A 27,639-nucleotide genomic window follows, 5' to 3' on the forward strand; every position below is an offset into this window, starting at 1 on the left:
CGTAAAACAATTTTTGCGGTTTCCTTACATCGAGTTTACACTTTGACTATAGTTGTGGACCCCTGGTATTTGACCAACCACAGAAGCCCTCCCACCCGTTGTCTGTGTTGTCGAGAAAGCGTTGCTGGCGTTTCATTGCAGTGTTGGGTTGCTGTCGCGTCGGTCGTCGCGTGCATGATGCACAATCGCACCCAAAACTTTGAACTGCACCGAAGATCATCTCAACGCCACGAAGCAACACACTGACGACAACGGTGCTGATAAATTGAGAGTTCGTCTGAAAATTTTCGCATTCCACGGAAAAGCCGCAAATAAACTGTGTGATCTGTGACCGTTTGGTTCGCCGAGTGCTGCGCGCTGCTGCGTGGAGACTTGCTCGGACTACGTGCACACACACACACACACACACACCCAAAAATGATCTACGGAAGAAGCTACGACATGGACAAGGAGACGGTGAGATTATATTTTAAATATTATTAAATTGTACATTTTTAAAGCATGATTTTGTGTGTGAAAATTGGCGATAGTATGAGGCAATTTGAAATGGTTCAGAATGTTTAAAGCGCTTGTACATATTAGTCTCTGAATATATTGAATGAAAATTTTAGTCTACAAGCAACTATATAGTTATTTAAAAATTGTAATTAAATTATGCATATGTTTTTTTAAGGATTTCAAATTTAAATGTTGAAGCTAATGACTGTAAAAGTTGCTAGCTTGTTCATGACTGACTTTCGTTACAGTTTAGCCTTTTCCAATCTGATTTTGTGAGATAATTATTTTTCAACATCGAACTATCGGAAGCGATTTAAATTTCTATCGGTGACCAAACCGCGCAAAATGCCAAAGTTTTAAGCCGATCGGACGAATTGAATATTGCCTGAACGATTAGCGAAGTGAATTATTAGTGAAACAGCGTGGCTTATCATTCGATTGACAACTATTGATTGAATGAATTTTGGTACACTTTGTATAAAATTATTTAAGTTTTAGCATGTTTATTATTTTTAAATAAATTAAAAAGGATAATCATGCTTTCAATGTGTTTTATATTCATCATTTCTATCTGTTTCATATTTTTTAAAACGTATTTGAAGTAATGGAATCAATCATGAAACTTTTATTTTCTTGTATAAAAACTTAAGCTCATGGGTTTCATTTCTTAGTAGAGTATTTCAATAAGTAGTGTGCACTGGAAGTAGTCGACATTTAAATGACGATCCATCAAAATGATATTACTTTAACTACCCAATGCTTATTGCAATAGTTGCATAGTTTATATTTGAAATGAAATTCATATTCAATTTGAAAGCATATAGTTAATTAGATGATATTATTGTTCACGTTGAATGCAATTCTTCGAATCATTATACATGTGATCTTGAGTCAAAAATCTAGTCTTGTTAGATTTTATTTTTATGATGTTTTCGTTTGTGCTAGAGATAATAATGCCTAAACTAACATAATAAGAGTCGGGAAGATTTTACACGTTGACTCTATTCAAGATGGGCTTTTCACAGTCTGCGATAGCGTCAGCATACTAACGAGAGCGTGTTGTTTACACGAGAGATTTCGGCTTGCAACTAATTTTGGCTCGATTGAATAAATTATAAGCAGACGGCCATTATGTGTGCGTTTGTTTTTGTAGTTGTTACATCTGCACACCGCCAGAATGTCTAATGTATTTTTTTTTTGTTTAATATTTTTTATTTGGTTATTTAATTTTGGCGCATTTAAATAAATATACGTTTTAAATTCAACAAGGAAAAAAATACTCGTTTGAAATTAATTTAACGATTTTGCGAGTCGTCACAGATAATTATAGACTAACGACGCGCAATTGCTGCAAGGCAAAAGCTCCGAGTTAAATTGTAATAAAAATATCTCACTTTTCCTAATCGAATATTGTTAAAGAATTCGCATGAGCATTACACGCATATATTTAGCGAGAGGACCACACCGAATGACCTCAAGTTTGTTATCAAATATGCATTGAAACAGATAGCTTTTACAACGATGTTGCTCGATAAGGTGTTTACAAATCGCACGCGTAAGAAAGCGCCCGATGCCGTTGAAGATCCGCATTTCGCACTTTTCTGTCGAAAATTGCAACGAGTCTCGTTTTCTTTGTGTCGAAAACTACATAGTACGTATTGTAAGTTTTCACGCCCAAAACCACGTGCGAAATTTCAATTATATTTGGTTTTCCGATTTGAATTTGTAATTTTTATGGAACATGATGTGCATAATTGGTGTCGGTAATTTATTCGCGCGTGTGCGTGAGTAGCGAATTAGCCAATCGGTAATTTTATTGCCATGTGGAATACTATCTCACTAATGAATTTATCGTTGAATGTGCACGGTGTTAATTTAAAAATATTTTTATAGTGTACTTATTCCAAAATGGTTTTTAACGATCGCGCAAATGTGCATACGAATCGAGCCGCCATATTTATTAAATGATGTAATTCACGCTTCAAAGAGTGTATACATATTTGGAATTCCTTCTTTATAGTGTTTTTGATGTACTATATCAAATTTGTTGCGATTTCGTCACAAAAGAATGTGCGTAAAGTTTTCTAACGAATCGAGGCGGAGTCCTACTCCTAGCAAAACCGCAAAGCCGCGTTGTCATTCATTGTTCAATTGTTCTAGCCGTGTTATGAAGTTTATTAGAAACGTGTAATTACAATGTAATGGATAATTTATTCACCATATTTATTATCCATTGTCGAGAAGCAGACAGACAGTTGCGTTCTTCAACTCGTATTCTGATTTAAGATAATTTAATTTGATTTTTATCATACGAAGTAGGTTTACAAGATGATATACCTTCATATGTAGGTATAAATTAATCTTACTCGGTCATCTTCAGACAAGGTTTATCGCATTGGATCATTTTATAATCATACATATTCATTTCAATTACATTCATATATAGCACATCTTTTCATATTTCGATCGACATCAAAATTCTAAACTTTTCTCCTAAAAAAGAGTTCTTTTGCATTGAGTATAAATCAATCTAGTATGTAGCATTTCCTCACAAGGTTTTACCGATTGTTTAATTTTCAAATAGTTGCGGTTTTTCCCCGTTATTTCAACCAATAAAATTCGCTTTGTTTTGCATCCATAGAACGTGTCCCAATTTTTGCAACTGAAGTCTTTCAATGGAGATTTTCGTATCTCTACGGCTCTAATTTTGCAATGCTATATTATGTGTATGAAGACAGGTATATTAGGCTGTATTTTATTAGTTATAGCTGGTGTTAAATGTGGTATTTCCTGTAAGGCAATAGTTGTGTAATAAACGCTGAGCGTTTATCGTGTGAACGAGCGAAAAATATTATTGCAAATAAATAGTCGAAGTATAATTGCAATTCGACATGCGATGCGCGTGCTTTCCTCGCAACTATGAAAAGATTAGCCGTCAATTAAGAGTTGAGGATTGTTCTTCAAAAGCATTCGATCAATAGTTAACGGCGAAGTACCGGTTAATTACCGCAACGATCGTTAACTCGCACACATACATATCTCGAGCCGTATCGCATCCACCGAACTCGGGCTTTGTTTTGATGTGAAAATTCATTCACATTTATTTTGTGTATTATTTTCCTTGTTACTTTCGTAGAAATTATGCTGTTTTTTTCATTTTTTTCCAATTAACGTGAGTATTAAGGTCATGCGTATCCTTCGGGAACCACAACTTTGCGGTTTTGCGCGACAAATTATTCACCGTTTATGATTTTGCGAAGCACGTTCTAGTCAAAAGGATGGATGCTACTCGTTTTTGCGGTTTTAACAGCACGTAAAATGATTCACTTACAATTGGACGATTACATGCAAAACGACGCAGTAAATTACACTGAACTTGCCGTCTTATTCTTTTTTAAATTCACACATTTTTATCCAGTCCATATATGTACTTGTATAGAAAAAATATGCCATAATGCTCCAATATAATCTAGATATGGAATCCTTTAACCTTTTGATCGTACATATTATGTACCTATGTATTATATTAACATGTACATAGTATCAAATATCTATGTAACATGTACATAGTACTTATAAACTTCTAGAAAGTTTCAATTTTTCATAGTTTTTCAAAGAACACAGTTTGGTGTGTAATACAAAATAAAAATAAAAGAAAGATATAGCAAAATGCTTATTTAAAAATTCAATTAAGAGAAAAAATCAATTTTTAAAACTGTTTTCAATTGTTTTTCTGAAAGCTACGGTTTGCTTCTAGTCAATGTCGAATTGTGTGAGTACTTTCTTCATTATTTCGTCATATGGTTTCGAAATGGTGCAATAGCGTTTAATTCGAAACGTGCATTTTTTCCTCCTGTACTATGGAGTGTTTGAGAGCAAAGCAACTCATCTCATGTATGTATTTTACCCGTCCAGACAAGTCGACTAACGGTTCACAATTTCTTTTCGACCATAAACATCGGCAACTCATCGGGTAAAATGTTCGTAACGGGCCATTGCTGTCGCGAATCCATCATCTGTTCGTTTATGGCAAAGAAGATCAAAGCGACAAGTCGATAACTGACAACGATACTTTGAAAACCTACCACAAATGTAACGAAATGATTACAGTTGCTATCTCATGACCCTTATCACTGACAGAAGGGAATATTCATGCGATATTATTCTAGAAAATGTTTTCATAAAAATAAAATAGCACAATTAGGTTCATTTTATCTAAATTTATTCAATTTAATAGTGGATTTATTCAATGTGTGATTCATCACCGTAATAATTTTTATTGCAGGCTTAAAACGTAAATATTGCACGAAATCGGCGCGCTTTTCTTTTATGTGGGGCGTTTTCGACTTTCGATTTTAATTTTATTTTATGAATCAACGACCGTTATGCATATTGATTCGTTCGTTATGACTGACGACTAATTAGTAGATGACAACTAGCAAGTTACACAAGGCCTTTTTAAAAGCACTCGAAGAGAAAGTAGGTGCTATTTTCAGTTTGCTATTTCATTCACAACCGACTTCACACGTTTCCATCGATACTAATGCAATTTTACACTTAAATAAATCGTTTATTGCTTCATACATATATGAAATGATTTATCCCGCATATAATTTGTTCATTATTATATGTATATGTAGACCTCAATATTTCAATACATAATCAGTACATATTTTAAGTTGAATTGTATTCTCGACCGAATATCCATACATAATTACCTATAATTAGATTTTATGACATAACTTTTGTAAACAAAGGAAATATGCAATAAGCTTCACGGGTCTTAGACAATCTTTTGCGCTTCATAAAAGGCTCGTGTGCCATTTAATTTTGGGAAAAACCAAGATCACTCGACGGTCCTTGACAAATAATAAAAAAATGTATAGACTTGTATATTTGAATGTGTATTAACCGGTTGTGAGACAAACAAACAGAAAGAGACAGTGACAGGCGAGCAAATTCATTAGTTAAATGGGAAAAAGTATTGCGAGCAACAGAGACAACGTGTCTCATGCCATAAAAACAAGTATTCGAGGCATACATATATTAGTTTTGTAAATGGACAAAATTGGAATTTCAAATTGATTTTCAGCATTCTTTACATATTCTCGTGTTTTGTCTACGTAAGTGTGAAAAATATATTGTCAAAATATTACAATACACTTCGGCAAATATTCTACTTTTTATAATTGTAAAAAGTGCTTTCCATTTCGACGTCTGCCAATTTTTATCAAAAAAAAAAAACCAAATGCAAACTTATTTTAATTATTTCATATTAACTTAACAAATAGATCCAAATATAGGACGTGGATGTTTTTGAGCTTCAACAAAATATTTAAAGCAAAGTATTTCTTCCAATAACATAATTTAAAAAAAATCAGTATTACGTAAAATATTGTTTTATAAAGACATGCCAATTGTATGACGAGAATATTTCCTAGAAGATTGTTTGAAGTTCATAAAATAAAAGTTAAATGTCATGGATGACATTCGTGAAACTATTGTTATAACTTTTGTATCTATAAATAACGAATTAAAGGTCAGAGACGTTCTAGTTTGCATGTTGAGATTAGCGTGGCATGATTAAATACATATGTATAGTAATTCTATTCGACTCTCCAAGTTTGACCAAATAAACACGCGGTCGCATTCTAACGTTTGAGCAAACCCACTTGTTTGCGGGTAAAAAGGAAAAGTTTCCGCGGAGCATGTGCAACGTGATATAATCAACATATGCATCTGATCATTGTCTGATGCATCACGACATTATAATTGAACGACACACTCGGAATAACCCTGGTTTTGCAATCGTGAAAATAATCTATATACAGCGACCCACGCAAAATTCATTATTCTGACGTATCTCGGTACTTATGTATGTACGTGTACCTTCTCGCGACTATATGAGTAATATTCTCGTTCACGGTAACTACCTGCAGCAGCCATTTCTAGAATTTATTCGAATGCGTATCATCGCATGCACTTAATTGTGACGTCAATGACGCACGCTCCTCCATTCAGGTTTCATTCACTCGAATGAAAACGTTCGGTCTGTAGTCGATTTGTTCTGTGATTTGTCATGGTAAATACTTTGAGTGAAAGGCTTATTTTCGGCTACGAAATTTTTTAGAAGCAATACTGGGTGAGTGTATACCTATCATACATATGTATGATACATATGAGCCGTTATAATTGAAAGTGGCGTAAGTTCACTTTTCCATTTTGAGAAATGTCTTGCAAAAAATTAAGTATAATTTTTCGCATTTAACAATATTTAAAAATACTGGTGGCTTGTAATACGTTTATTCTGCTTTTACGATATTCTGGACATATCGAATTATAATAAGTAATAACAATTTGTGTTTTTGGAACTGAAGATTGCACTTTTAAATATAACGGCTCATATATTGAATTATTTACATTTACATTAAAACTCTGGACCGTTGTAAAGGTCTATATTAGGAAATTTTAAATTCATATTTATCTATGCATAAATAAATATCCATAATTTATAACATGAAGTCAAATTTTAAATTTTAATTAGAATATTTTATGATTTCTATTAGTTTAACTAATTTTATGTTTCGAACACTTTACATAATACGTAAAAAATATAACGTTTCAATAAGAAACATCTTCCATAGATTTTATTTTAATTGTGTAGCAGTTTTATTATTCTGCATAAGTACATATTTGTTTCTACGTGCTCAGTAAAAAGCTTTGTCATTAATATCATTTGAATATATTTTTTTTAATTATCAAAACATCTACTCTGCAATAAGAGTGCTCGAGATATTTTCAGCATGCAATGCAATTTTTATTTCTTTATTATCTGAAGTTATGTTTATTCAAACTTTATTATCTAAATATGTACATTATTATTTAAAGTTATATTACAACAATTAGTTGGGCATTATAAACACTTAATTTATAATTAGTGTTTGTAATACGAATTTTAATAAATCAATTGGGCGGATTTTAAATGCAAAGAAAGCAAATATGTGTATGTATGTTACATACACATATTGAAAATTGGAACTTTATTAGTATCGCCGTATCTCTCGATTACGTTCTACGAAAGACCGCGTTTTTCTTTAGATGTCTACGAAATGAATTGATTGAAATCGTCAACTTTTCAACATCGTGTAAATTGAGGGACGTATGTACATACACAGATATGTATGTAGTATATTTATGGACACTTTTTAATGGTAGAAAATGGGACTCTTATGCGATCATTATATCTACGACTTTATGAGATGAAAACAGTGCATAAAAATTCCATAGATATAGTTTGGTTTGATTATATATGTAAGTTTAATAAAATGCCATGTTTGGAGTTATATTATATTATTTTAGGGTTACTGATTATAAATTGTTAATTTTGCTAACTATGTTATATTAGTTTTAGTTTAAAACTATTAATTGTGAAATAATTCAGTAGCAATTTGCTATTTAATAATAATAAATAAATAAATAAATTTCAAATTTGTTTATAATTTTCTTTACGATAGAAAATGGAGGCGGTAAACATGTTGATTTAGATGCGGTAACAATTCAAATGTGCTCGTAGATATCTTTGAGTGTCATTTCAGCAAGGAACTAGTCCATTAGTGAGCGATCAGATTAAAGTAGGGAAACTGTGACTGGACAAATATGTCGTTTGGTAGATTTATATGTGTCAATGGATATGCAGATTGATAGACGAAGTGCTATGGAATTCGGCGACGGCGCCTTAGCACGCGGAAGAGCGTCGCAGAACCTCGAGAAAAACCAAGGCGACTCGCCGACACGCGGCCCCAACGAGACGGAAGCTTGCCTGCCGTTGTTGTGTTATTTTTTTTTTGTATGCACACGTAAGACTGTAAATTATTCGCGTTACGCTATCAGGTATTTCCCATGATTGTGCGTGAACGAGACGGTGAGATCTGTGTGGCCGGCGTCGAGAGCGGGCAGGGTAGCTGCTTCATTCAGTTCTACCGGTGCTCAGGGCGGACGTGGTCGCCGAATCGGTGCGATTTCGACAGACCACGAACTTGGCTCGCCACGCCATGGCAGCCATGGATCTCAACCTGGTCTGAAGCCAAAGGTGAACGCTTTTCACGCAAAAATCTGCGCAATCGCGGAAAAACGCCGCTCGGGTGACTTCATCGCGCGGGTAAGCGCGAAACCTGCCATTGTGAAATTCATCTACTGTGAAATTCGACAAACCGCAAATACTTATTACATATATATTAATTGTGAATTATTACAATTCATTATTATTGTACTGTTCATACATACCTACATATGCGTGTTTGTGTCGTGTGCAAAATTGGTGTACGTAAATTGCGCCGATTTGCGTACAATGTGTATAAATATTGTTCATTAGTATGCCAGCCGCTCCCTTCGGCCATATGTGGAGGGTTACGATGTGGTAACTTTTTAAAAGATCACCATTAACACTTCGTGTATATATCGGTTCGCGGCTCGAATTTAAATCGAGAGTTAATTTTGGTTTTGTGATGCATTGAGAAATTCGTGTGTGAATGACGAGGGTTTATGTACATATATAAAGCTGATACGATAAGCGCAATATTTTACTTGCATATAAACATATAGTCAAAGTGCGATTAATATCATTCGAAACATGTTTATGAAGATATTGGATGAAATGTCCTGTTTTATTGTTAATTTTTATACATTCAATTACGCTAAAATGTAATTGGTTTTGTTATGCATTGAGAAATTCATGTGTGAATGACGGGGGTTTATATATATATATATATATATATATATATATATATATATATATATATATATATATATATATATATATATATATATATATATATATATATAAAGCTGATACGATAAGCGCAATATTTTACTTGCATATAAACATAGATACAATCAAAGTGCCATTAATATCATAAGAAATATGTTTATGAAGATATTGGATGAAATACCATGTTTTATTCAATTAATTAAATTAAGCTAAAATGTAATTGGTTTTGTGATGCATTGAGAAATTTGTGTGTGAATGACAGGAGTTTATATATAAAGCTGATACGATAAGCTCAATATTTTACTTGCATATATGTAAACATACAATCAAAGCGCGATTAATATCATTCGAAACATGTTTATGAAGATATTGGATGAGATACTCTGTTTCATTGTTAATTTTTATACATTCAATTATGTTGAAATTTAATTGGAATGTTTTTTTTTTAGATAAAAGTATGTAATTGCTAAAAGTTATATAAATTTTCCTTACTTGTGCTTATTGCATATTGATTTGTTTTTAGTAGAATTCGTCATGTACTTTCAGATCTTTGTGTGTGTGTTTGGACATGCTTTTAGATAAAGTCCTTGAGTTCCACTCGTTGCATGTTGCCTGTCCAAACCTTGGTCGGTACTCCATTCACTCGAGCATAACTTGGAACTTGGCTAAAAATATAACATAAAAAAATATCTAATGAAATAAAACCGATCGGTGTTCGCGACTGTCTTCATTCGAAAGAGTTCGTCGAACTCGTACTGCGTAAAACCAAAGATATCCAAGGTCTATCAAACGAAATGTAACAGAACAAGCAGCGAAGTGTATCCTGCAACATTTTATTTGTAAGATTTGATTTCCGCATTTGAAGAAAATAATGTTTGTTCCCGTGCGAACGCTGCAATTCTTTTTATTTATTTGCGTTCGTATGCTATGTTCGTATGTACATATGTATGATGCACGAGATATTTCGTGTTACGCAGACAACACCATATGTCACTTTTTTATCTTATGGTGTGCTCGAATGCAAACGGGGAGCTAGCCAAATGTTATTTGACGTCATATCTCTGACGTAGTTAGTGTACATTTACATCAAACGTGAGACATATGCATTATTTACAAGCATGCGATTATCCTTAATATACCAATTCCCATGCAGGCGTTTTTTTTCCGTTGTTATTATTCACAACGAAAGCTTTTCAACATGTTAATTCTTGATTGTTTCGTTGTGTATTATTCGGCGAATCGACACTTTTTGTATAGATTAGTGCACGTGAGAAATTTAATTGTGAAAGAGTTCGAGATATGTTTCGAAATATGTATGTGTCTGAAGCATAAGAGGTCAATGATTAGGTTATCGAAGTGCGTAGTGAAATAATGTTTTGATGTTGATTGTTACAGATGCCCCAGACGGTGCCATCAGCCGGACTGTCCCCGCCCTGCGCGTACAGTTTCACGGCTGACAGCTTCGATCTGTCATTGCTGTCTCCAGATGGCGAAGTACCTGTCTCACCACCTTCCCTTCGCCACCTCATGAATCTGTTCGGCGATCCAACCACATCCCCAGAGCCCATGTTCAGCTCCCACGAAGAGGAGGATTACGCCAAAGGACTAGATAAGAACAAAGAAACCAATACAATCCACGACTTCGACTTTCCCACGACTATTTTGGAGGACAACATTCCGCAAATAAAGTCGGCGCCTCAGTTGAAAACGGAAAACTTGACACAGTCGATAAATCAGTATCAAAACAACACACTGTTCGAGCAATTTCACGATTTCGGATACCAATCGCCGTTATATCAAACGCCGTCGCCATCTTCAGATGAGGGATCGATTCCAACGTTCAACATCCAACCTTGTTCTCCATACGACCAAACCAGCATCGCGTACAACACTCAAAACACATACGTGCCACTTTTGAGCATCAAAGAGGAGCCGAATAATAATTTACTGAGTCCGCAGTACTCGGCTAATTCGCCATACACTCCTTTATCACCTGCCAGTACTTGTACCACGTACTCTAATAATTCCTCTCCGAATTACATGCAGCCTCTTTCACCGCTGCAGTACACGCCCCGGCAGATAAAAGACGAAGCGGCCATCGACATTGAGGAATTCCTCAAAGAGAATCAAATTTTGCAAGACTCTGTCGCCTATTCGCAAAGTAAGCATTTGAATAGTTCGCAACAGCCTCGCGAACAAAATATTCTCATTGGAAAACAAGAAGATTCAAAACCTAAAGATTATCAATTGTTACGTGAGGTACTGCAAGACACGTCCTTTCAGAAGAGGTTCAATTTGAGGCCTTTGAATTTCGATTCACTTACGTCTGGATTCGTGCCCAACAGCAATTTGACCATCAAAATGGAAGAACCTGACGGAATGGCGTCCACGAGTGATAGTTTTATGACGTCATGCAGCAGTGCCATAGCCAGAGAGAAGATTGAACCAGTGTTGTCGTTGGCCATTGAGCAGATGAGAAAAGACGTTGACAATACGTGCTCAGCGCTTGGCATTTCACAAGGTGAGTTTTTAAAGTTTGTTTGAGAACAATGGGTGATTTGGGTCATCGATTTTTTATTCAGCATCGCCTTCCGAGGATGCTTTTAAGATTTAACGACAGTGGCTTTTGAATGCGCAATGAGTTTTGTTCGAACTTGTTTTCGAAAATTTGGCCAAAATACGCTTTCGAATCGTTCGGTCGACGCGCAATTAAACAAAAATTGGATACCGTTACGTTTGCAGTTTTTTTTTTCAAACTAGTACGTTTGACCCGTGATATAACAGGTTCGAGACGATTGTTCCATTGGACGATGTAGGGTAGAAGTGGTGGTTTCTTGCGGTCGAATTTGTGATTGTTGCAGGTGAGACCTTGCCGCGGGCGAAGCACCTCTTCGGCGATACCATCTCGGTGACGTCAAAGCGGCGAAGAAACTCGGGTACAGTCGACACGAACGTTTTCGTTCTCAGCAGGCTCGTTTTCGGTTGCGAGACCGGTGAAATGGTTGCGGTTGACTGTACCGACGGCTCTTTCTTCGGATCGAAAGTAGTCCAACCACGGGGGACTCGCGCTAGAGACGACCATCGACTGGAGAAAATGCTCAAGGCCGTGGTGGTTGTCAAACGTACATAAAAACTCGAGAAAATCGGTGAAAACTTTGCAAACTATACATACGTACTATATACAAACATGACTGTCCGGTAGACAAGCATCGGTCTTGATTTATCACGACTTTTCTTAATCGAACACATATATTCTATACGTCAACTTAAATGGATGTATAATAACATTTTATTTATTTATTATTTTCAAATCGGATCATCATTACAGTAGTAAAGACGAATGCTTGCGCAGTATTTAAATTTACAGTTTTTAATTTAAAACCATTCAATTTAGAAAAATAACTCATCGACTTCAAAATTTTTCACCGGTAAAAATCCAGTTCAAATTAAAGGTCAAATTCGTGTTTAGATTTATAATTTTGCGTCCAGTTTCTTATTTCAAGCCACAAGGACCGTGTTCTTACCAAAGTAATATTATAATGTAACAAAAGGAGTGAATCTATCTAGACATATGTACATATGAAATGAAATAACAATGTTTTAATTATTGAAAAACGTCGTTTCAAGAAATTTGTAGGCCTACTTGATTTGAGTTATTTATATGAATCTATATTTTATTCAAAAAATAATTGATCTTTTTATATTTGTATAAGATAAGACTCGTTTATTAGCAGTGAAACCTGTCAAATTCAACAACATCGTTAGATTTTTTTTCTCGTTCGCTTTGTATGATAATGTGAATATTTTTTGACACATAAATGTGTGCGTAGTTATAAATTTGTAAGTCTCAGGTTGTATAAATCAGGTTGTAATAAAATTGAATTAGATACATACATATGTACGTGTGCGTGCTTTTTCTACACGTTCTAGCGTCACAATTCCGACGTCGTTAGAAAGTAGTTTAATTTTGCCGCCGTTTAGTTTAATTAATTTCAAAGAGCAAATAAAGCCGAAATCGAACCGCGACATGAGCTTGAATTTTCCACACGACTTGAGATGCATCGAACAAACTTATGAATGACAAAACATGCAGTTTAAACGGTAATTGGTGTCGCACCGTTGACTTATTGACTTTGTTTTCTATTGTCGATGTGCATATTTAACTATATATTGTGTATTAACTTTGACGACATTTTCCGACGACTGTCGGTTGAGGTTTTAAAAGTGGTACGGCTAACTGACCGAGCGTGCGATATGCTGCTTACCGAGAAAATACATAAAAAACTTGAAATAATTGCAACGACTGCAGCAAGTGCATACACGCACAAATGCATCGTTTGTCCGGCCAATCGGTCACAAAGTCAACGGTTTTATCCCACTGCCTTTTTTGCCTCCACAGTCTTAGATTTTCCCCTGTGGGTTTATTTATTGAATTATTATCTTTAATCTATCGGTGTTTTAATGCTAAAATGCAGCCGTAATATCAATGCCGAGATCAGTATTCAGGTGTCACGTTCTGAACGTGCCCTTGACTTGACCAACTTATTTTGAATGAATTATAATATGTAATTATCATTGTAATGTTTGAATGAACAGTATTGACGCTCAATATTGAGATTTGTTTTTATATAGAACGACATTCTTTCCGTCGAGATAAGCTGTAAATTGATTTATAATGATTAATTACTTGGTGTTAAGATATTTTTTATTCGACAACAATAGAATTTCTCCGTCCTCATTCGGCAATTCAATAAATGAAGTCATCCAGTCGCATCAAGTAGGTGTGTCTCATCGAAAACGAAAATTTTATATTGTCGCATCGTATCGTATCGAAATTTTCCGACCTCGTTTGTACAATGAATTCTGATTTCTAATGTCTCATTAGAATATTAGATCGAAATTCAGTTAAAACTGAATTTATGTATGGAAATTGTTTGAAAATTTCAACTGTTCCTAATCATATGATAAATCAAGTTCAAGTTTGCTATTTGAAATTCGATTTATTGACGCTAATTGGAGGTACTAAATTCTGAAGTTATGCCACATTTTTGTACTGTTTGTAATGTTCATAGAAATGCAACAAAGTTTATGTATAAAATGTCACCACTATCTGTCACTATCAACGTTTGATTTCTAAATATTAAAATAGGAATTTGTAGGTGTGCCGGATTGTGATTGTATAACTTAATTTAAATGTTTCTTTGTGGTGTTATTTTATTGCTCGTTTCAATTTAGTGTACTGTGTTTAAGATATATTGCAGGTATATTTAAAATTATATTGCAGGTATCTCGAATTTAATTATCGTTAATAATAATGGCCAGCTAGCTAATTATTGTCCTCTCTTGCATCTGTATAACTATAAGTAACCGTCAATCTGCGTGGATATCTCACTGTCCTTTATAAATAACATAAATAATTCATTCGCATGTACCGGTTTTATTGGCCTTCGCCTTTGGGTGTGGTCAACTTCTGTTGGAATTCCAATAATAAAAAAAAATATATATAAAAAAACAGACACACAAGCGGCACGTATTTTGCAAATACATATATTCGTATGGGGCGATAATGTTTATTTTGTCGCTGCATAGCAACTTGTAATGTTTTAATTGAGCGGTCAAGTTACTGAGAAATTTTACAATTATGCAAATCGTAAACGTATTGCGATATTTTTTTTAATTATGTACGTAATAAAATAGCAAAGCATGGGGTTTCGCATAAGATAAATTGCTGCGGTTGCGTGTCTTAATTGCTTGATTGAATTTTTATTTGTCGATATCGTCTCGCGTCGGCAATGAAATAAAATACATACGATCGATTGTTTAGTTGCCGTTACATAATGAGACAGACAATGTATGCTTGTGTGTGATAAATTGCGCTGTTTCACATAGAAAAACCGTCTAATTTGAACTGTAGTCGAACAATAAACAAAACCGGTCAACTTATTATTTCCCGATCGCCTTGAGCTATCTGACCGCGGCCAAAGAATGTCCCAAATATATTATACATACATACATAATACACTTTTTGAAGTGTGTTTGTTTAAATGTCACATTTCGAGAGCTCGTTGCGCTAAATGGTTAGAAGTTATGTATGTTCTCGAAATTTGAATCGCTGTAATGATTGATTCGTCTGTTACATTTGTTATTTTTTTTTGACAGATCCGCTCCAGTGGAGTGGTGAAGATGTGAAAGCCTGGCTGCTTTGGACTTTGAGGCAGTATTCCCTTCCTATTGTTCCAGTGGAATATTTCAGTATGGATGGAGCAAGACTTGCAGCTCTCAGTGAACAGGATTTCATTCAGAGGGCTCCTCAGGTAATTCGACAATGCAATGCTATCTTCTACTAACAATATAAAGATTATTGTTTGTCTGTTGTATACATTTTAATTTTGAACCTAATTTTATCTTACATATACTGTAGATGGGTTTTAGAAGTGATCCAAGTTCTTTGAAGTATTTTTTATAATGCTGAACCACGTTTTCAATATATGTATGATGAATCACTATAAATTATATAAAATGAAATGCTTATTAACTATACAGTACCATTATTTATATACAAGTACAATATTTTCTTATTTTTTTAAACTTTCACCAGTCTGAGCCATACCCAGAAATTTGGTAGGTCTTCTTTTATATACTTATATAATTTTTTATTTGTTTATTTGGCATAAAAATGTACAGTTTTATATTAAATATATGGTATATTATACTTACGGTGACCATATTTTTTTGGAGAAAATAAAGGACATATCAGGTTTTATAAGTTTATAACATTTATTATAGGTATGAAATATTAGCATACAACATTTTGAATTTTGAACAATAATATTTATCACACATTATTGAAATTTGTAGGACTTGCTGATCAAATTCGTACATTTAGATATTGAGATCGAAAACCAATCTTTATAAATTCGCTAGATAAGTATTTTTATGGCATTAATAAGTCATAATCAATAGAAAAAAGATCTGACTATTGATTCCAATACTCACTTTTGGCATATCAATACTAGATTTTGAGTTAAAGACTGTAAAAGCCAAGAAATTTTAAAAATTGCGCATTTTTTCAAACGCTCATATCTCACAAGAAAAAAAAATCTAACAAAAATCATTGTCACATAAAAAACTTTAGTGGGTCAAATTTAGTAAAGATTAATTAGTCTTCGCTCCGGTAAATTTTTTTGTTGCTCAGTTTAATCAATACAGGTTCGATAGAATTTATGAATTGCATCTTTTAATATTTTTAGCGATAGTTGATAATACAAAATAAAGGACAAAAGAGAAATTTTAGAAAATAAGTAAATCTAAAGTATAGAGCAGTGAAATAAAGGATTATCCTTTTAAAATAAAGGTCGTATGGTCAGCGTAATTATACTATGTCATGTTACTTTAATTTAGACTGTATATTTATACTTTCATAACGATTTGGTTGTACAATTTAGAGTCTAGTAATATCTTAAAAACTTATGTTCACAGAGTCATGCCTAATATAACGTAATTATAATAAGGCAAATTTTCCTCGTTTGCGGTTGAATAACAAGTCAGTTGAGAAATGAGGAAAATTTGGTGAAAACATGGTACATATTTACAATAATGCTAGTGGTAGTTATTTTTTTGCGAAACAACGCTTTTTCTACTGCCACGTAAGTAGAAAATGTCGTAAGATGAAAGGCTGTGATGACTCAAGCGGCCATTGCAATGCGAGCTTTTGAGTCATCACCAATAGGAAGTCGGCATGTTCGTTCGTCGAATTCTTTATGTAGGAAATTTTGAAATTGTCACATTCCATATTGCGTTTAATCCGAAGCCACCATTGACCAGTAGTCGATTGCGTTCACAATGGAGGATAATTAGATTCTTTAGCGCATTCAAACAGTGGTCGGGTGTCATGCGTTCGCATGTGAGCCGAGGAGAAAGTAGTGGTCATTAATATTCCTCTTCATACTTGTGGTAACCTACTTGGCGCCGTTTTTGCGACAATATTTTATTCGATCGACCTTGCGAACGATCAAACGGTTTCCGAGAACCGAAAAACCATTTTCTCGTCATTGGAGATAATTGGGTTGCGATACAGTAGCTCGCCTTTGCGAATTCTATTTCAATTCCAACACAATGAAGTACGTGGTGTTTGTTTGGTTATAATATTATTCGTTTGCTTATATTTTAATAATTTATCGTATAGTTATCACAGATGCTTTGGAGAAGGAAAGTTTATTTTCCAGGGAAAATATGAAATATTCAAGGAAAGTTTCTAAACGTATTATTCATAGCACAGTGAGAGCTCACTTATCACCCAAAAATTTTTGCAGACTGAAATTTGTCTGTACGTCAACTCATGCTTTGCGATGTCTTGTATATTTGTAAAAAGAAAATTCCTCATTTTTCAGGAAAAATATAAATATATAATATATTATAAATAAACAGGGAAATGTTTAGTAAATTTTCTGAAATTTACATATCGTAGTGAGAGCTCACTTATCTCTCAAAAGAATTTGTAGACGATTGATATTTTCATACAGTTTTTTTTCATACGAATCGAAATGTTGACGTTTTAAAAATTGGTGTGTTAATTTGTATGAGCCGTTGTATTTGAAAGCGGTAGAAGTCCTAAAAAACACTATTTATGTATGATTGACTTAATTCACAATTTATCATCACTTCTTTTAATTCGATATATCCAAAATCTCGGAAAAGCAGAATAAACTTATTACAGCATTTTTAAATATTGTTAAACTGAAATATTTCTCAAACACTATGAAACTACGAGTATGTATACGCTTTTGGAAACACAATAGAAATGAATAAAAGTGGATTAATGCCATTTTCAAATATCGTTATATATTAATGCAGACATTGAATAAATATGTATGTCCGTACATAAGTCTGAATTAGTTTATTTACATAAACCACACGAAAGCTATAGGCAGTAAATTGGAAAGGACATGTATCTTAACAATTGGATTGAACCAGTATTTTAAAATATTTTAAAACGCAAAATATTATATCTAATGTTTCGCGAGATATTTATCCAAATTAAGAAAAGTGGACTTAGCCAATTTCAAATATAACGACTCATATAATACATTTATTATTGTTTTGAATAGCTTATGTGACTCAAATATGTAGATATTAGTAATGTTGATAACCTTGTTGACCTTTTATTGTAATTAAAACAATTCGATAAAGCTCCTAAATTCTTCTTATAGTGATGCAGTGTTTGATTTTAAAATAAATACAGTGGAAGAGTGGGTACGGAATATTCCAAGTTAGCTTCTTGCGAAGAAATTACCTACCTGCGCGGTTGCGAATATGAGCAAAATCGTACCTGCGATGAGATCATTGCTAAAAATGTTACTATATTCGTTTTCGGATAACCAATTAACAGTAAATCTCCGGCAGGTATCTGGCCAGCGATGGCCGACACACGTTTCGCAGATACGCATCTGTACCATTTCACTTCGCAACTGCGAGATGCATTGTATATTGTATTTATCTTAGATATAACGCTACTAGGTGCAATTAGTCATGTACATATTGTTTTGTGGTGGGTGTGACGGGTATCCAGTTAGAGAAGTCATTGAATGTGGGATTTGTTTGCAGGCTGGAAGCACTCTATACGCCCAGTTGGAGATATGGAAAGCTGCGAGGCAAGAGGGCAGTGCCATGGGTCCCTCATGGGGTCCCTCTCTACATCACACCTCCGCAACCTCAAACGCCTCCAGTAATGAAGAAGCCAGTGATGGTGAGTTTGTTCAATTATTTATTTACCCAATAATTGCTGTGTACATATTTGGTTTCGCTATATCTCCGAGTGGAAACGGTCATATTTAGAATATGTGCCGATGAAATGATTTCATCACACGACTTGGGTCAGAGGTTTTCAAACAATACAAGTGTACCCATCGACATATTTGTACATATGTAGATACGTATATAAGTCGTGCAATATGCATTGGGATTCCCTAAGCCACGTGGGAATAATATGCTCAAAATGCACCATGTGGTATGGGGAATTCCATTTTACATTTTTTTTCGTATGTGGCCTGACAGGTCACCATGAATCGACACTACATATGTCACCTAAATGCATTTTAAAATTTAAGTATACATACGTATCGCTTGCAATAATCAATCAAGAAATTCGGACTAGCCAGTTTAATTGGCAAACACTAACAGTAGACGGTCGATCTAAGTATCCAAATGTTACCAAAAGCGATAGAGATACTCGTAATCATCTAGAAAATCGAATATATTTTTTTCAATTTCAGCCGGTCGGTTGAATTAACATACTGATATCACATCACACATGATATTGATGTTGGGGTTTACCTTTCATGTAAACAAGATAAATCACAGGGAAATAATTGTATCCTTAAAGCATAATGTTATAATAAATATAAGCATTGGAATATAAAAACGACAATTCTACGTACTTTAGTTAACATTTTTTCAATTGTAAGTTTCTTTAGTCTTATTTTTTATTAGTATTACTCCCGTTGATGTATCAACGAATAATTTTATAATGGATAATATAGGCTATTTTAAATTGAAGTGAAACTTCTATATATTTTGTATATTGTATATTTCCGAAAAGAGGTGTCGTTATTTTGAAAAGATACCAGCTTTGATATAATATGAAAAAATAGGAAACATATTGATAGTTCGCTTTAACTAAAATGTAAATGTATCACACTAAAGATGCGATATATCATCATATGTCTTTTTAAAATACAATTACTTTGTTACAATTAAAGATTAATGCATCAGTTGTTTGGACATTTTCATTTAATATTAGCCTTTACTTATGTATTATATCTTAAAAGATTAAATAAATACATTGACTACATATATATGTATGTATGTATATTGTATTGCTTAAAAGAGGCGACGTTATTATGAAAAGATATCAGCTTTGATATAGGAAATTTTGAAAGTAGGAAGCAAATTGTTAGTTGACGTGAACTAAAACGTAAATCTATCACAATAAAGATGCGATATATCAAAGGTCTTTTAATAGACATTTACTTTGTTTCATTGAGTTTTGATCAAAATTAAAGATAAATGCATCACTTATTCCGACATGTTCTTTTCATATTAGCGTTTACTTACATATAATGTCTTAAAAAGGAAAAAAACTCGACTACATATGTACATGCAATGACATAAAAAAAAACACTCACAGTTAGTTTTAACGTCAAACCGTACTTCATACTCAACCCACTTATATATTTGTCTAGTTGAATTTTATAGTCATACTCGATCACTTCCATCGCAATTTAAAAAAAAACATACGAAAACCCACAGAAGAACCTGTTTTATGGCATTTATCACTTCCGTACATACTGTGCACTGCAAAAGCGGTCGTCTTCATTTTCATATGACGATAAACGTATCAATTGAATGAATACTATATCTGGAATCTGAATAATTTTTATTTTTTTGCTATTGTAATTCATTTTCCCTTGGATTAGAGGGATTTCTTGAATGTTTCGAGTATCCTGTTCCCTCGGATGCGGACAGGTTTTGTCGTCTGGATGTGTAGGGCACAGCCGAGACTATCTAACTGTGGTTCACTCTCATTCCATCTTGAGCGATTCTCGAGAAAAACGGCTGGGCGCGGCTCATAAAGCCTCTCGGTCGGGAATGTCACCCGAGAACGAGAAGTCGAGACGAGACGAGAACCTGACAACTAGGTTTACGGCTTCCACTGAACCATTCCAGTGTGTGACAGCCGTTTGGTTTTTGCATTGACCGCAGCAGCTTAAATTCCTTCCCAATATACAGTACACTCTCGATTATCAGGGCTAATGCTGGGTAGTTGGTTTGTTGTTTTAGTAATGCTTGGTTTCGAGTATAATATCATATTATCAACACAAATTTTTGTTTCATAATTTTAATACTCATTATTTATTAAGAAAAACGCATATAGTTAGATATATGGCTGTTAGTACTACTGTTGCCAAAATATAAAAAAAATCTAGTCAACCAGCCAGACGAAGCATTGAAGTTGTCTACTAATCATAATTTTTCATGGAAAAACTTGGCTGTTTCCATACACATTTGACCGCTAATTGGTATTCCTTTTGCTCATTTTTTATCTAACTATGTATATGAGCATGCATTGCATCCAAATCTTCGTATCTTGACATTTTCATACTTTTTCGTTTCGAATTACCTGCAGAACTATCACAATCTCTCGCGAACGCCTCTAACTTATTTTTTTGTTTAACTATATTTCGAACATTGGCAAAGAAAATAATTTCACACACAAATTAATTGATAATAATTTAACATATGTATGTATGTTCGAAAAAATATGCTCTGAATACACGCACTTGTTACTTCTTCGATGATCAAAAGCGGCTCGAAGAATTGACGCAATAGTAAAATACATTTAAAAAGGGAACGAAAAACATTTCTGTGTGACATAATTTGTTTCAAACAACACGCATGTTTACGGTCGCAATCAATCGGTGCGTCTTATTATCGGGTCTATCTCACGAGCCGGAATGTGAAATTACCGAAAACGCAAATATCGGAAGGCAAAGATCGAAAATCGAAAGATCTTAAGTCGAAAGTTCTGCGCGCGCACATTAATACGGGAGGAAAAGCCTGTTCCTCTTGTTCCTGTTGTATCCTGCTCGCGCAAATTAAGTGAGTATGTACGTGAGTATGTACCGTTTATCATGCACACTTTTTTTTTGATCTTTCGACTTAAGATCTTTCGATTTTTGATCTTTGCCTTCCGATATTTGCGTTTTCGGTAATTTCACATTCCGGCTCGTCTCGGAGACCGCTTATTATCATATAAGAAAAAAAAAATTTAAAAAAATATTTATAATTTTTCAAGCACTGATAATCCGCAATACGGATAATCCGCACCCGGATAATCGAGAGTACACTGTGTATACATATATAAAAAGGTTGTATCTATTGGATAGAATTACATACATACGCACGATCCTTATCAAATCAAATCTTTCGTACCGCTGAATTTCTCGATAAGCTCGCTAATTTTGACGTCACACCTGAACTTCACTGTATGTCATGTTTATCAATATTTGGATACAGAAATAAACGCTCACATTTTTTTGCAATGCACCGAAATTCTTGGTATTCTTCTTGTGTGTATGTGGTCGTCTATCACTGTTTATTTAGAATACCATTGATTTTTAAATACATCGCAATGTCGTAGTAGTGTCTACTTTAATATAAACACGAGGGTTTGGCGTACGTACATATGTACTTAATAATAAACAGTTTAAAATAATTCAAATAATTTTAGATTTATTACCTTTAAGACACTTCTTAGTTGAGCCAGATATGAAAGGTTCTGGAATATGTCATTTCAATGATCTATCTGCTTTGAAGTTTCATTATGAAGCACAATTCTTTGAATCATGCAATAATAATTGATGATAGACTCGTATATAGTAAGAATTTTGTAATAATTTTAGTAAGAATTTGAAAATTCTTGGTACAAAAACTTCTGGAGTATTTCATATACACTTTACACACTGGCGCTAATTGACACGTTCGCAATCACGTGTTGACTTACGGCTTTTTCTTCTAGTTTTATATTTAAAATGTCGATAAATGCACGTATTTCGGTGGGTGGGAGGTTAGTTTATATTCGCTTTGACCGGCGACCTTTAACCTCGATATCTGCGTCTAGTGGACATTTATTGTATTTCGCATAGTATGCAGAGATAATGCGTAGATATGTAGTGTTAGTATTAAATCTATAAAGATGTTAATTTTCAAACGAATCCTTGTGTGTGAATAAGCGTTTTTATTTGTTTTGGAAACTAGCGCCCTCTAAAATATTATATTTTTATCGAGTTTGTTTGTATTACATTTAAAAGAATAATATGAAACGTTTGCGCAATGTTTACATTTGTAGTCCAGATAAAGTGTTAACTAAATTATTCACGATTGGTCGATATTTCTATTACGAAAGTTCACAGTTCAACGATATGATTATCTCAATAAATTCTATTCTTAAGCTGAGTGTACACGATTTTAATACACGATTTATTGGGATAAACATATACAGATTATATGTCGTTCATTACATTAAATTTGAAATTAATTTTAGATGCATTTGTATATATGTATGTACATATGTACATACATATATGGGGCTTTATATCATTTAATTTATTTAAACTATAATCTATTGGTTTATATACGCATAAGATATTTACTATTATTCGACTAATTGTATTCTTGATGAATATCAAAATTTGATAGAAATTCAAAAAAACATTTGTTTTAGTCCAAGCATACATTTAGACAAGTGTAGTGTACACAATCAAGAGCAAATTGACTAGTTTTTTCATGCACAAACTATGTGTTTTCATTAGTTTGTCCCATACTTTATGTATTTACATATGTACGCTTACCATGGTTTGCATTATTTTATAAATTTGCGTTTTGGCATCTCAAAAGTTTGACATTTCAAAAGTGTTGACAGCTAATAGTTTCACGTGACTCTTGGTGAGTCTATTTGAAGACTTTTGACTTTTGGCATTTAAACTAAAACCGATAGTTCGCATATGAACAAACAAGCATGTTAATTATTAACGAATCGGAGTGAACACTTGGACTTTAGCATATATATATGTACGTATTGAAATATAATAACATACATTCAGAAATATGGATCAGCAGATTTTCATAAAATTATGCAGTTTTCAGATAAACATTGGTAAACTTGTACACTGCATATAATATACATATGTACGTATGCATGTATGTACACATGTAGATAAGAAGTATTATATTGATTTTTCTCAAATGTCAAATGCGATACGTACGAGTATTTTTGTGCAAACGTAAAGATATTTGTCATATGAAAGTAAAGGTGACTCATTTTATTTTTTGTTTTTGTTGTAGAAGACGACGAAGATAAGCCGGGAAAAAATGGACAGTCGACTAGTACAGGTGTTGGAAAAGCTCCTTCTTCTAAACAGGGCGGTTCGCACATTCATCTTTGGCAGTTTTTGAAAGAATTGCTAGCTTCGCCGCAGCTTCACGGCTCCGCAATACGCTGGTTGGACAGAAGTGAGTATCGCATTTTATAGTAAAACTATCCTGTAGTAAAAATTGTCGTTCGAATTGTATGTACGCATATCGTTCGTTTATTATATTTATTAGAAGTAAGCCGTGGTGCTTATCGCGAGCGATTTATCTTATCGAGTGCGCACTTTCACCCCTCTTTGTGATTATAATGCACAATCTCCTTATGAAGCATTGCTCACCAATCGACTAATCACAAATTGTTTTTGAATACACGAATGTTTTGTTTAAAACGCTTAGTATATCGCTTATGTAATTTCTTGCATTATTTACATGTTCTACGGTGACTTGTATGACTTTGCATACATAGCAGTTACATAGAAAGGCTTACGTATGACGCCTATGTTCGCATTAATCTTTTTTTTTGTTAATGTTTGTATTAAAATATTGTCTGTGGGTGATACGGTGACATGAATGAACCCGTTTAAAATTTGATTGTAATTGACCTTGTCTTCTTTATAATTGTGTTATACGGGTCGAAACTCGCTAATTCAATTGCAAAATAGTTTCGAATAAAAATTCCAATCGCATGTGATTTCAATGAAAATGATTCTAATTGAATTTTGTTAGTGGCACGGATTTTGAATTTTTATCTTTATTTGTTTTTAAAGACTTTTTGTTGTTATTAGGATAGTATACATTCACAATATGTCTCAAGTCTATTATAATAGTTACTAGTTCAGTAAACGTTATCTATTTTACACATTTATAGTATTTTTCTTACTTTATATTAGTGTCTTAAGGCATAATATGAGGAAAAGCTTAATAATAATACATTTTATATGTTATTTAACAATTTGCTCACCCAAGCGGGGTATAAGCGGATGTTTTTTAGCATGACGTCTGTCTGTCTTTGTCAAACTCTCTAAAATGCTACAAAAATACAGAAATGCTTGGATATTTCGGTTTATAATAGCACTGAGCAACAAGAAAAATTACCGGAGCGGAAAATAATCAATCTTTATTAAATTTGACCCACTGAATTCGTATATGATAATGATTTTTGTTTCGTTTATGAGATGTGATCGTTTAAAAAAATGCGCAATAACAGATTTTTGGCTTTTGCAGTCTTTAATTCAAACTATAAATATATACATAGTATTGTTCTGCCAAAAGTGAGTATTGGAATCAATAGTCAGATGTTATCTCTATAGATTGTGTTTTTTTATGGCTTTAAAATATTTGTAATTTATTATTTTTATTATTAATATTGATTATTCTACGCTCCGGTAAGTAAAAAACGTGATTTTTTGTTGCTCAGTGTTTGTAATTACATATAATAATACATATATGAAGTTTCGTAATCAAATAAGTCCGTTATTGACGAAAATACCCGCTTGGGCAGAGTTTGATTTTGTTTTTGCTTGGTAAAGGAAAGTTTTAAGACAAATTATACTATGGGTATTAAGACAAATTATATATTATATATGTAGAATAGAGGAATTTCACTAAATGATTTGGAATGACCGATATTTATATTTTTTGTTTTTGTTTATAGGTAAGGGAGTGTTCAAGATTGAAGATTCAGTGAGGGTGGCTCGATTGTGGGGCAAACGTAAAAACAGACCAGCCATGAACTACGATAAGTTGTCGAGATCTATTCGCCAATATTATAAGAAAGGTATCATGAAGAAGACGGAGCGCAGTCAGCGTCTCGTTTACCAATTCTGCCATCCTTATTGCCTATAAGATTTATATATATGTACCTATGTTTAAGCCGCGGGAGAAGGGAAGCTGAATCGTATTCTTGTTAAAATTAGGTTAGGTTTTTTCGCGCGAAAAAAAATTACAACATATTGTTCGTAAATTGTTATAGTTAATAATATATGTAGATTGTACGAAGCTCGTGCAGTGTTGCAGTGTTGCAAATTGCATTCGAGATTCACCGCGTTGTTTCGCTGTCCGTGTGTATTTGAGCGTCGTGACGCTCCAGGTCACGATTCGCAGCTTCTAAGTCGACGGACACACAGCTGTGACAACCTTTAATTTATTCTCAATAGCGTTTAGTTTAGTTGGTAGTGCCGGCCTTAGGTGTAAACGTAACTTTAGCGTGTAGCTGGTAAGCCAGACCCGGTTGGCGGTTTCGAAAGGTAATTTTCCTAATGCCACGCCGCGGTCTTAGTTGTTAGCGATTTACGTTTCGTAAGTGTTAAAATATTAAGCTTAGATTGTTTACTGTTTAGGTTTAGTACATTTTTGCTGGCCGCTCGGTGTTTGTCAGCTTTTGTCGTAGCCCGCGCGACCGCCATTCGAACGCGCCTCGTCCGCCATTTTGTGTCGTGTGGCGGGAAAACCCGAAAAAGGCCGTCGGCCATTTCGCGCGGTTTTTCCGGCCGCGTTGCATAAAAAGTCTAATGATGAAAATAATAATAAAAAAAATGTGCATGGCAGTATAAATTATACGGTCGTGAACGTTCGAACGGCGATACGAGGGCGATACAAAAATAGACTTGCATCAACGGTCGGTGATTTCGATCCCATATATCTATGATATATTTATGTAAGTTCTATGAACAAATAATTATATACGTAAGCAATATTTATTGTTTTAAGGTTAGCGTGTAAAAAAGTGTGCTTTAACAATACATAGTAAGTGTACGAATTAACATGATGTAAGTATTATGTGTGTGTATATGTTTTACATTGTATGTTATGCGATTTGGGTGTATAAAAGTTATGCTATCAACCTACCTATGTGTATGTTAAATATGTATATGTAAACATTTTTTCAATTGAAAAAAGATGCTTGGGAATGGTTCGGAAATTAGAGCTCTCTTCCGGACGGATTCCCGATCATGTTGTAAATTAAATTTTTCTACTACATTCTTTTTTTAGCTTGTGTAAATATGGTAATAAATTTCCCGCCGATATGTTTGGATTGATGTATGAGATTAAACTGGTGGAGGAAACGTCATAATATATTATTTATGACACACTTTGAAATTTATTAATTTTATGAATTTAAAAAATTTCTCGTTTCGAGAACACGAAAGTATATTTTTATTGAATAATTTATTCTCTATGTATTATATATCTAATATTAATTTGATTTGACCAGTTAGGTTAAAGCAAATATTAAAAATAAATGTATTTTAAAAGTTGAAATGTAATAAAATGTAATTTTATTATGTTGTATTTATGATGTCTTATTTTGTGTGGCACAAAAAGAAAACAAAAAATTGTAACTGTTTTTACAGTGCCTTATTGTATTTATTATTGATTGTATGATATAAAAACACGTGTTTTTTTTTTTTTGTATAAAATATCTATTTGAAATAAATGTATATATT

General features: G+C 33.6%; 1 protein-coding gene across 2 annotated transcripts; it reads left to right on the forward strand.

Moving 5' to 3' along the window:
* The first annotated feature begins 106 nt into the window (after positions 1–106).
* Ets98B (DNA-binding protein Ets98B) lies at positions 107–27,639 on the forward strand. 2 transcript variants are annotated; one of them, XM_077430645.1, is made up of 6 exons: positions 107–456; positions 10,661–11,786; positions 15,425–15,579; positions 18,869–19,010; positions 24,167–24,334; positions 25,848–27,639. In XM_077430645.1, the coding sequence occupies exons 1-6, from the start codon at positions 418–420 to the stop codon at positions 26,036–26,038; spliced, it is 1,821 nt and encodes a 606-aa protein (XP_077286771.1). In that variant the 5' UTR covers positions 107–417; the 3' UTR covers positions 26,039–27,639. The 2 variants fall into 2 exon arrangements, with proteins under 2 accessions (XP_077286771.1, XP_077286772.1); XM_077430646.1 differs by lacking the exon at positions 107–456 and adding an exon at positions 8,420–8,587.

The sequence above is a fragment of the Arctopsyche grandis genome, chromosome 5 (genome assembly GCF_051622035.1).
Source record: "Arctopsyche grandis isolate Sample6627 chromosome 5, ASM5162203v2, whole genome shotgun sequence".
In the NCBI taxonomy this organism is placed as follows: Eukaryota; Metazoa; Arthropoda; class Insecta; order Trichoptera; family Hydropsychidae; genus Arctopsyche; species Arctopsyche grandis.

Coding starts and splice junctions, on each gene's coding strand:
- Ets98B (XM_077430645.1), top strand. CDS start 418: ATGATCTACGGAAGAAGCTACGACATGGACAAGGAGACG. Junction 19,011..24,166: donor TAATGAAGAAGCCAGTGATG/GTGAGTTTGTTC, acceptor TTTTTGTTGTAG/AAGACGACGAAGATAAGCCG. Junction 24,335..25,847: donor AATACGCTGGTTGGACAGAA/GTGAGTATCGCA, acceptor TTTTGTTTATAG/GTAAGGGAGTGTTCAAGATT.